This window comes from Zosterops lateralis (genome assembly GCF_965231275.1).
Source record: "Zosterops lateralis genome assembly, chromosome: 11".
In the NCBI taxonomy this organism is placed as follows: Eukaryota; Metazoa; Chordata; class Aves; order Passeriformes; family Zosteropidae; genus Zosterops; species Zosterops lateralis.
In genome coordinates, this window is record NC_139771.1 from 16,306,619 (window position 1) to 16,318,947 (window position 12,329).

Here is a 12,329-nt window from a genome sequence, read left to right on the forward strand (position 1 = left end):
GACCCAAAAGAAATGAAGCTTTTTTAATAATTTCAATTGCAGTCAATATGACAGTAAAAGAAATACTGCCATTAGCTGCAGGGATGAGACCTCAGGGATTTTTTGTCAGCTGAGGCAACTTCAGGAACCTGAAACTGCCAGACATGGGCACCCAAAGCATCCTCAAAGCACAACCATCTGGCAGAACACAAACTGTGGAGGGAATACGGGTGTGGGAATGACAAAAGCCAAGAGCAACTTACAGGACACGAAGGTTTTTGAGTCCCCTGAAAGCACCTTCTGCAATGTGATTGATGGAGTTGTGGCTCAGGCGCAGCACGTGCAGCCCCCCGAGGTCTGCCAGGCTCCCCTCGTCCAGCCTCGTTAGGTTGTTGTAGGAGAGGATCCTGATGGAGAAAATGTACAACAGCTCTTGTCAATCCACCTGGTGATTTCCAAACTCCTCTGTTGGCAGTGCCAACCACTGCCTGCCTCCCACCAGCACCTGACACACCTGGGTGGATGTGGAACAACTGGATTAGGAAATAAGACTGCAGCCTGCAAGTATTGCCACAGGACACCCGTGGGGGAGCCTGGGTGACACTCAGAGAGCAGCTGGTACCCAGCTGTGGGGAAATTTTCTCTGCAGGCTACAGAGAGAGGCTGCCCCAAAAATGACGGAGGAACAACCCAACACACACACACACTCTGTCAGCTACAGCAGGGAGAGCTCCCCCTGTGATTCTGTGATTCCTGCTCCCATGTACTGGGATATTAAGAGAGACAGGACCACTGGGAGATGTCTTAAAGCATGATTTATTGCCTCAACATCTTCACTGCATACATCAGGAGTTCATGGTCAGTGGTCACAAGACCACAGGTTACACGGGGTTTTTAAAAATAATCTACTGCCACACATATTGTTTTAACTTTCACACCAATAGCTAATCAAACTGTATCACAGGTCCTGCTGCAATGAGGGCTTTTTTATCCAATCATATAGTGACACACAAACTACTTGTTGCACCTTAAAGCTTTTTACTATTTCTGTAAACTACTTCTAAATCCAAACTTTAAAACCTTAAAACTTTCCACTACCTAGCTTAATATGTTTGTATCTATGTTACAAATCCACATTCTTACTTATGCTCTCTAAATTTGGAAGCCTTTTCCAAGGTCTCAGCTTGAACCCTGTATTCTCTTCTGTATTTAGGTCTGCAGGCACAAGATTTTGAGAATTTTCTGTGCCTTGATTTCCCCCATCATGCAGCTGGGTGAGGGTCTGTGTCCCCACAGGTAGAGGCAGGGCTCAGCTGGCTGTGCTCAGTCCCCACTGCCATCTGGGCTCCCTCTGAGGCTCACAGGGAGAAGCAGGCCCTGCTCCCCACGCCCTGCGAGGTGCAGAGTGATGTCACACAGATGGATTTTGGAGTTCTTGGCAAGGTCCAGACTTCTGTGCTCAGGAGGTGTCTTATCGTTCTGCACTTGTGCACAGCCAGCCCCAGGCTCTGGGTGTGGGTGCCTCTGCTCCACCCCAGTCCAGAGCCAAAAGCATTTCACCACAAGGCAATTGAATGTTTCCTTTCATGCACAGAAAGGAGGTGTCTGCTGTAAACCAGCCACCTTTCCTTCCTCCCACTCCCTTTTGTCAAGGAGCATAGTTTGCCTTAAATCCTCTCCACTTACAAGAGACTATTGGAACGTTGGGTGTTTTTTTCCCCATCTATCTTTTCCCCTTGCCTGTATTATCTCTGGTCCAGGGGATTTTTTTTTTTTTTTAAGCAACTGCAGGAAGGCAGCTGCTTTTCTCTCACAGCAGGGTGTTGATGAGGCTTTGGAGGTGAGACACTGAGGGCAGACCTTGGGAAGCTACTGCAGCCACCTCACACACTGTGCAACCACCTTTTATCCAGAATAAAGCCCTGCTGTGGAAGGCCAGCTTGGACTGCCAAATGGGGGACCTCACAGAGTAGCAGCAAGCACCAGATTTTCAAAATCATGTTCTTAATGACCTGGGAGTACAACTCACTTCAAAAGATGTGAGAGTTTGGGCTGCTCAACTTTTGAAAAAGTGAAACAGCTTTGAACAAGCACTGAAATTCTTCACTGTACAGACAGGAAAAAAAAATTCACTGAGTTCCAAACCTCTAAATTCCTCTTCTAGTACTGCTTGTTAATGAGTCTGCTTAAAAATGTGTCTAGGGCTTGCAGGAAATTCACTGCAAAGTCAAAATCTAAGTCCAAACAGACATATACTCCAAAGCACTCAGAGTGTCATTTATTTGGCAAAGGTGCTTGCTATCTTTTAGCTGTGTGAGTGGGCAGAGGGCAAGCTCTGGAAAAAATTCAGCAAAGATTAATGAGTTTGAAGGTATGGGACAACATACTTTCATTCCTAAAGAAGCCACAGTGTTAGTTATGAAGAATTGGCATCTGGTCAAAATTGTGTCCTCACCTCCTATTAAAGAATTTGGCTTTAATTTTTTTTTTTTTTTTTTTTTCAAAAGTAATCCTAAACCTGGCTGAGAAAATAAATAGTTCCTTTTGATTCCACACATAAGAGCTCCTGCCACAACTGGTGAAGGCATGTTCCCTCTGTTTGTTTGGTTGTCACCCCAAGATGGACAGACAGCAGCAGGATGTGGAGAGTCTCTCAGCAGTGTCACACATGGAAGGTTTCAGGAGCTATTGCACCTGGCAGTGGCTTCTTCAGCATGCCAGGGCTCTTGCTTCTTGCCACAGGACAGGACAATTTGCAAAAAAAACAGGTTTTCCCCCTCAGTTCAGCAGTGTGGATTATCTGGGTGAGAGAAGCCAGCAGATTTCTGCTGTTTCCCCAACCCTGGCATCTCTCTGCCAGGGAGAAATCACTGAAATGAATAAATGGCAATGTTTGTCTACACAGCCCTTCCAGCCTGGTGGGAAGTAAGAGATTTTGAGCACCATGCCAAAATTGGTACACAAAGGGGTTAACCAGAGCCTTGTTGTGCAACTGGAGCTGCTGTTGCCAACCTGTTCTGGACCAGGTATATCTACCACACTTCACTCCCCTTGGCCACACTACAGGTAAAAAGGGAAAGGAAAGACTGAGCAACCAAGTCACCATTTACCTCTGATGAAATCCTGTGCTCCCACTGTGGTTTTTTCCATAATGCTGATGATCTAGCACCTGACTGGTGAATACAATTAGCCCTTTCTCATGCTCAGAACAAGGCAAGAGCTTTCTGTCCTTGTCAGCTTTTACATCAGACCAGAGACTTGGGGTCACGTTTCATCCCAGCAACTGAATGAGAGGTAACTCCTCCTTCAGATGACCAGCTCCCTCCTTAGAAGACTTTGAAATTCATTCCCTGTACAACCACAGTGATTTTGGGTAACTGAAACTAGGAGATTTTGCAACAGGGGAGGTGAGCAAGAATCTTTTAATCAGGAATGAAACACACACAACTAACGAAGTCAGTCCAGATGTATCTATGGCTTCCTTTCCTCACCCTTGAATTTCAGCACAGACCTCTCCTACAGGTACTCTCTGGCTGTGGGAGTTTCAGTTTGGAGATCTGATGAATCCCTGCAGCAGCCTTACCCTAAAGGCAACACCTGGAAGAGCTTGTAGTACTCTGCAGGGATGTGCTAACACCCACACTATCACCTTTTCCCATCTCAGCCACTGTGTCTGTGGCCTCACACTGCAGCACAACCCTGCCTGTCAGGTCAGGCACACCCCAGTGGCTCACACCACCTCACACCACTGGGCATTTTCCAAATCTACCCCATCCTGTACAGCATGAGTGAGTCCTGCACCTGAGTTTCTGCAATTACTGCTGCTAAGACAGGACAGCTCACTGCTAGAACTGCTTGTTGGATGAGATCCTAATCCATACCTGAGAAAAGGACTCAGCATGACAAACAACCTCCAATCTAAACCTTGAGGGTTTACAAGACAGTGTCAAGTAGAGAAGACAAGCTCAGATCTCCCTAAAAGAGTTCTGATATTAGCCCTGCAAGGTGCAGATGGGCCTTACCCATCCCATCTAACCCAGGCTGAAATAAAGCTCAGCACAGGCACTAGAGATTTGGTCCTGAGAGCAGCAAACTCTCAGAGCTGTGCACTGCAATGATCTGCATTAGGCTATTCCAAGGATTCAGCTGTGAGTGCCTTGGCAAGGCAGGTTCCCCTTTTTTTGACGCTTCAGATTTTAACAGACCAAAGGGAGAGCACAGTTCCAGTTCTGATCTGCTGCCTTGAGGATCTCTCCATTAACACTGCCTTAATCTAGCAAAATATCATGTTAGGATCTACATGTGAAGGAACTACAGGTGTCCACAGAACTGTGCCAGGCATGGGCAGCTCTACAGCAAAAATTGGGTAATTAAACAATTACATGTGTATTTAACTAAAACCAAAATTAAGTATTTCCTTGTGCCCCCCCAAAAATAACCAACATCTGAACCAATAATTAGGGTTCAATAGAAGATCACAGGGCTAGCATGGTAATTCTAAACATAAAGAAATTACATGTGTCATGTCTACCTATCTCTGCATCCACAGCCCAAATGTTTCAGAACCCATTTTCAGCTGGGTGAGAAGATACCAACCTCTAGTGTGAGAGCAGAGTGAGGCTCCTGGCAGCAGGGAGTTGCTTTACCATATTGCTTTTTGGTGGAGAGGAGAATTCCTAACAATATTTAATATTTCCCTGCACCAAGCAGAATGGATTCCAGTTCCACTGACCACGGGTCAAGTTTGCAAAGCTTTCCACAGTCCCACTGAGGGGATGGCAGCTACTTCTGTAACTACTGCAAGCATCCCTGTGTGTCTCTTCAAAAAGGCATTAAGCAGTGCCACAGACCCAAAAGACACCCTTTTGAGAGGGGCTGCCCTCAGCAGCAAGACTTTCCTTCATTTGTCAGGGTGTATTCCCAGCTGGAAACCTCAGGAGAGCAAAGCCAAGGTATTTACGTTTCAACAACTGAACCTTACAGGAAGGATAAAGTGTAAACAGGAGAAACAAAGAGAACTGCCTTTAAAGGGTCAAATCTCTGCTGGTTGAAATCACGTTCTTTGTTAATACAAAGGATAAAGCAGAACTTCCTTCAGGCTGTACAGTTATTATATGGCAAATTACAAGTCATGTAAACTAGCTAGCTAAAAACCTTGGCAAGCCACAGCTCACAAACTCTCCAGGGTCTTTTGGCACTGCCCATTTTTAGTGGGTTCTAGCCTTTGTTTCTGCTGCAAATGTGTTTTAACCAGGTGCTCTGAAGGTCACAACATCGTAAATAACAAGGGCATCACTTAGGATCCTGCAGTTCCTGCATTTCTGCAGGTTAATACAGTGGGAGCTATAAGCCTTGAGGAAACTCCTTACTCCCCTGTCTCCTGCCAACATCACACACAACACAACAGAAACCAACTTACAGCTCATGCAGCTTCTGGCAGAAGCTCCAGCCATCGGGGTTGATGCGGGATATGGAGTTGTTGCTGAGGTGGAGCTGGTGCAGAGAGGAAAGGCCATAGAGAGAGCCACTGTTCACTTCTGTCAGGCTGTTATATTCCAGGTGGCTGTGGAGAAAAATCAGAAAGAATTATCAGAAAAGCAGCACTGGTCAAATGCTGAAAGAATTTCCAAAAATAATTGGGATTTTAGCCATTACTACACACTTTTCTACATATTCATGTGGACACATGCATGTGTGGGCATTTCTTGTCAAAGATAGAAATTTAAGGACGACACAAAGGAAATGCCCAGAAGGAGATGTGACTGCAGAGAGAAGCTCCACTGCAAGCAAACTTAAAGCATCCCATTCAAGTTCATATTTGCAGAGTTGTGTGACAGCAGCACCCAGAAACATGCTGCCTTCATCACCTGGGACCTCACAAACACACCTGAAAGCCAAGTGTGTTGGAAGCTTCAGGTATTTCCCTGCAATGATTAATCAGTTTATTCTCTGGCATAGAAAGAAAACATCAAGAATGGCCAGCTTGGTTTCTAGGTATCCCATGAGGTGGAATAATACTGTCTGCAACTTCTATCTATCAGTCAAAACAAATTTGCAGGAGCCAGACATTTAAAGACCAATTGAGGTAAATGCTTAATGTTCAGATTGTCAAGCTTTCAAAGGAGTAGTGCCACAGCTTAAAAAAACAGTGCTGTTTTTATTGCACACCTGTTGAAGCAGTGAGCTTTTGTAAACTGTGGGTCAGCTAAACAGAAGCTGCTGCTGCAGCCCTGGGCATGCAGGACAAAGAAAGAAGCACAACAAGTGGCACAGGTGCCCACAGGTCTCTGCTAAAATACAGAGAAGGATGTGACAGCAGCTGAAGTTGAGGCTGTTTAAGGAAAAAAGAACTCATTTCTCCAACTTACAGAACTTGCATTTTGGCTAGACCCCAGAAAGCCCCATCAGTCAGTTTGCTGATGTTGTTGCGCTGCAGTTTCAGGACTTCCAAGCTGTCCAGCCCCTGGAACGTCAGCCCTTCAATCAGGCGGATGCGATTTCGGTTCAGCTCCCTAAAATCACCAAGGCCAAACATGTTTATTAAACCCCAGCCCTTTCTCACGAAGTCATCTGTGCAGCACACAATGGGAACAGCAATGCCAACAGCTCCTCTGTCAGTGGTTCCCAGGGGACAGCAGAGGAGCACCGGAAACTTTCAATCCCAGAGTTATCCAGGGAAGGCAGCTGGGTGCGATCGCCTAAACAAACTCACCCCGGGACAGGCTTTCACTACAGAGAAATAACAGAGTGCAACAATTCCTCTTCATCCCTCCCTCTCTCTGCATTTCTTTTAAACCATTGATCCTTCTCATCAATTTTCACACTTCATCCTCTCTCAAGCGCAGACACCATTTGAACCAATACAGTCAAACGTCGGCATTATTTCCCTTACAATACATGGTTTTTATAGGACTTGTAATTGCCCAGTAAAAATGTGCTCTGAAATGTGCAGGTGCCCCAAAAGTGTGGGCCCAAGAGGAAAGTTTATGGCCAAGTCTGAAAGGAAAGCTTTCAGTTTCCCTGACAAATGCCACTTTTTTTTTTCCTACTATCAGAAACTAATAAAGAGTGAAAGAAGTTTTTTCCAATAACAATGTAGTCTTAGTATTTGTGTATAAAAAGGTTTCCAGTCTGATTCGCTAAATTTATTTTTTGTTTCCCCTGGTAGGGAAGGACACCTAAATTTTGGCAATATCTTTTTTATGAATAGCAATATGAACATCATCACAGCACATTTTACCAACCTATATCAGTCTTATGGACTGCTTGACCAAGATATACCAGGTGAAAATCCAGTTCTGTAGAGTCCGTGGAAAACTTCAACACAATGCATTAAAAGCTGTAGCTAGAGCTTATAAAACTTCTATTTTTCCGCACATACAAAGATTAAGCTAAGAATAGTTCCCTATTCAGTGTTTGTGTTGAGGAAAATGGTGGGGGTTACAACATCTGAACTTGTTTTGGAAAAGATGAAGAAGCCATAGAGACTTTAAGCTTACTTTTCAACTGCCTAAAAAAACAATGTTGAACTTGCACTCAAGTTGAGTATAATTAAAGTCAAGTAAGCAATAAAGATTTTGCAGGCCTAAAGTCCCTTGTTGTGCTGCACTTCCTGGGCTATTAGTGAAACAGGCTTTGCCAGAAAAAGAACTGTACACAAATTCTACAACACGCCAATCTGGATAACTTGCAATTCATTCATGTTTATCTGTAGAGTTAAACAACCAGCTCTGAGGCTGTCATTAAGAGTACCAATTACTCCATCTCTCAGTGCAAACCGTGTTTCTAAACAGAGTGAGTTGTTTTCATTATGGCTCTGCACATGATGCAGTCAAACACAGTGAATTAGAAGCCTTCACTCAATGGACAGTAACTTCCAACTGAGAGAAAACAGACTTTTCAGATGCATATGCTGGTGTGTCCCCCTATCCCATCTCAAACTGGCTATAAATCCTGCACGTGTACAAACACAAATGCACACCCTGGCTGGAGGATTTGTCTCTCAGTGAAGAGGTTGATACTTAGAGGTGCAAGTACCAACAGCATTTGTGGACTTTATGTTAACAAACAGAGATGAACCTTCTGCCTATCAAATTTGATGGAAAGACTGCATGGAGTCTTAGGCAGGGCCCATTTCTCCAGCCATTAGTGCTACTTTTTTAGACATAAAGTATGTTTATAGCTGCAGATGTCTGCCTGTCCCCGTGCAGGCAGAACAACAACTGTGTGTGTGCTAACTCATCTGAGCTGCAACTTTCTCTGGCCAAATATCACCTCACAGTTTAACAACCTTCCCTCACTGCTTTTTTTATTGCCACATAAAGATACCTGTGTGGCCTTGAAACACTAAAATGGCAGCTGAGTTCTGTCACTCTCAACAGAAACGCCTTGCAAACCTCTCTTGCACCACAGACATGAGCATCTTGCAAGGGAATGGATTTGTCTCACTCTGTCAAGTGAAAAAGATGCTAAAGTCTGCTGCAGCATTCCTCCCTCCCTCCCCACCTGATCCAAATAAGAGTTACAAGACAAAAAGGACTCTCTCCCTGTGTGTCTTCCTAGGAGCTGGCAGAGGACTCCTGCACAGTGAATTCTACATTTCATAGATAGTAGGTGAGGAAGGGTGTGCATACCACCCCCAGGGCCATTTTATCTCCATAAGTAAGTGTGGCTGAGCTTAATTAAAGTGGTCATTTGTACTCACAGTTGTATTAGCCTGGGCAGCCTGAAGGCCTTGACAGGAAGCTGAGTGATCCTGTTTTTGCTCAGACGAAGTGTTAGCAGGGACCGTGACAGGCTATCAAAGGCACCAGGCTCCAGGGTGCTGATTCTGTTGCTCCCCAGGTAGCTGCAATAAATCACAGCAGAAAAATGAACAGCACTGCCAGAAATCACCTTTTATCAGCATTTAGTTGGGTCTCCAGACAAGCTGGTGAAACTACAGAGATGGCTTCAAACCAGCTGAATTTCTGGCTGCACAAAGGGCACGGGGCCTTTCCCAGAGCCTGTGATGAATGTGGTGAATTGCCGACATCCTCCTACTTGAATAAGGCAATCAGGAGTGGAAGCCAGAAACTGGAGACTATTCCAGTGCAGGATGATGCTATTCATTCCCCATTTCCCCCTCAGTATCTGTCCCATAGGTCTTTCTTATTTGGATCCTAGTCTTAGTCACAGGGGGCTGTTTCTGCAGGACAACATCAGTCACAACACCACTCTCTTATACCCTCTTGCAACCAGGAACACAAACTTCAGTGTAAACTTTAATGCAGGCAGACCTCTTTAATGCATGCCTGCACCTTTTCACAGGTACCTAAAATACAGACAATTTCATGTTTCTCTGAATAGGCAAACATCCTGTTGGGAGGGTATTACTCTCTGCTTGACCCCATTTTCTTCAAATAAGCAGAGACATTTCTGTTCTCAATATTCAGAAAGCCACTTTAATGATGAAATAGTTGTTCTCTCTTCACTCTTCTAGACGCACATGGGTTTGCAGTTGTAAAGATATCCACACATGAAGGATGTAGGAAATCTGAAAGATACCTTTTCTCTGCAACACAATTAATAATAATCTGCATTCTTTATAGCTACGTCAGAATTGAAACAGCACTCAAAAAATAACCTGACAACAGTGACAACGTGCTGCCTTCTAACTCTCCTTTGCACTTCAAATCCCGAAAAATAATCCTATACTTCTTATGTTCATTACTTGTTTGTTTTAAGGTTTGAGGCCCTTTTCTGTGCTGTGGTAACTCAACAAAAGCAGTTCCCAACAAGAAAAACTCACAGCTCCTTTATGTGAAGTCCCTGTGGAAAGCAGCCGTTTCGGATTTCCGTGATGTCATTGAAACTCAGGTCCAACGTTTCCAGGGTAACGTAGGGCTGCAGCCGACTGCCTTCAATGCTGCGGATCCTGTTGTGATGCCTGAAACAGTCAGGAGGAGAAAAAGAGACTGTTTAGTTCTCTTAGAAAAACAGAAAGAATATCCAAGGCTGCAGCAGGCCCCCAGGCTGGCCCTGAGTTTGTACACTCAGAGTTATGGTGACTTTTCAACAGCTGCCTGAGGAGAAACCCATTCCAGAGAGACATTCCCTAATCCCCTCGCTGCTCCTCTGGCTAGGGACCAGCTCACAGGTATCTGCAGGCTTCCAGACACTTCTTTCCTTCTACAGTACTATTGACTCCACTCATCAGTTCCATTAATCTGGGCTCTCCTACAAGCCTGCACTTCCAAACTGGATTTGTTACATGCAATGACTACAGGGCTGGTTTTGAATCCCAAAGGCAAAGAGTGGAGATCAGTGGCTTAACCAACCTGCCAAGAATGTGCCTTTCAGAGAAGGAAACAAATAAGTAAATACAAACTCAACAAAAGTTACGTAACATTCTTATTTCCTAAGGATTCTTCTGAAAATTCCCAGCTTTGCACTGTGTTACAGTGATTTGTAACACACAGAAATAAGAAGGCTTGCAAATGCCCTTCCAGGCATTTCCTTATCTTTCGCTACTTTTGTCCCACTGTGGGATTAGGACAACTCTGCAGTGCCAATGCCTGCCCAAGCAAGAGCTGCAGGATCAGACCCTGCACTGATCACCTGTGTTTGCTGCCTTTGCCAGGACAGCCTGAGGGATTCAATCTAAGGTTTTTCTTTAGAGAAATTCCTACCAACTGCCCTCAGGGTTTCCACAGCCACTAAATAGTTAAATATCTTTAGACCTCATCTGAACTCAACTAGGTCTAAAAATCACCACCACCCCCCCCCCCCACTGAGTCCTTTCCTCTTGACTCCTTTCTGGCCTGAGTCAGTAGAGAACAGTAATCAATTTAAAAAATACATTGTGCATTAGTCACAAGCGGCAGAGCACATGCCTGATGTGAATTTAGACCAGTCACTGATATTATTGGCAAGGCTGTGAGTGAGGCACTCCAAACAGAGACGCTCACCAGACACTTGGGAACTTGCTGAATAATAAGAGATAGTGAAGAGAGTTCAGACAAGTCCTGTGCCTCAATCCATCCAGATACCTACTGGGTGAGCAGAGGAGGGGAGAGCAGCCAGTGAAAGGACTCCTGAATGCAAGTCCCAGCTCCTCTGACAAAGCATCAGCTCTTTGAAACAAAAAACTCAGGGATGTCTGACACAGCTTTTTGGGCACTGAAGCTTACAGCTCTTCAGAAGCCCAACTTCTCCAGCTTCACCCCCACTTAAAGGCTCTCCCAGGGGTTCAGACAAGCCCTTTTTGAATCAAACCTCCTCCCTTTTGACAGAAAATGCCAGCAGCACATGGCAAGGGACCTGCTCTCCACACCGTGATCTGCTCCTTTACCCTCCCTGTTATTAAAACCAGATTGTTTCACCACAACGTTTGCTGGTGTCCACAACAGGAAGAGTGCAAAATCTGCAACCCCAGAACAATTTGTTTTTGAGAGAATCACCCTTTAAACAGCCAGCACATGGCCCTTGCTTAATGCTGGGGAAACAGGCACAGAAACACTACTGTGACTGAAGAGTTTAGATGATAATTAATTCAGTGCAGGCTCAGAAAACATTAAGGACAAATTTTACAGCACTACAGCACTGTGCTGCTAATACAATGCAACAAGGTGTCAAGAAAAATCAAAGGAAAGTCATAATTTATGTCTCTAAACTGGTTATTCCATGGGTTACCTGCACACAGGTCTCCGCAACTGTTTCAAAGGCAATAACGTGGCTGCTATCCAAAGGACCAATATTCATTTACAGCCTGGAATAAAGTCTGAACTTTCACATTCATACACCTAGTAGGTCAGAGGTACGCTGAATTTATAGTAGAGTGAGAATAAAATACTGGAAAAATCACTATACCCAGAATTTTGTGACCTCCATTAACTAAACACAGGGACAAGGGGAATTTCTTTCCCCCCAGGACTAATTTTTTTGTGTGCATTTAACTCGATTAGTAGAATCACAAAGTTCAGAAATTTTAATCTTTTTTTTTTTTTCCTCCTCAAAAGAAGAGCTCCCATTAAATGTGAGTCCAAGCCTGATGCAGGAAAGTACCTTAACACGGACATAAGTGAAAGCAAACCACGAGCACGTTTTCTGGAGCTCTCCTGAAGCCGGGGCTGCGAGTTCAGCTCTGATCTCATCTAAGCTGTGATGGCTGAGATGAATCTGGCTGTAAATTAACAGGAAATGAAGGCTTGTACAAACGAACATGGAGAATCTATAAATCACCTGACAATCCCTACACAGGGCAGTTAAGTCTGCAAGGGACTGAGAGCACAGAGTGAATTTGGACATGAAATGCTCTTCAGAAGCCAATGTTTTTTTGGTTTGGTTTTTTTTTTTTTTTGGAGTATTAA

The 12,329-nt window shown here is 44.5% G+C and overlaps 1 protein-coding gene across 1 annotated transcript in view; it reads right to left on the reverse strand.

The window, feature by feature from the left end:
• Nucleotides 1-12,329, reverse strand: part of LRIG1 (leucine rich repeats and immunoglobulin like domains 1) — a gene marked incomplete at its 5' end in the record, with an annotated part of 89,554 nt that overhangs the window by 21,962 nt on the left and 55,263 nt on the right. The window contains 5 exons of the mRNA XM_083869751.1: nt 243-386; nt 5,399-5,542; nt 6,348-6,491; nt 8,684-8,827; nt 9,770-9,907. Coding sequence (XP_083725877.1) covers nt 243-386; nt 5,399-5,542; nt 6,348-6,491; nt 8,684-8,827; nt 9,770-9,907 — 714 coding nt within the window. The remainder of the gene's footprint in view (nt 1-242; nt 387-5,398; nt 5,543-6,347; nt 6,492-8,683; nt 8,828-9,769; nt 9,908-12,329) is intronic.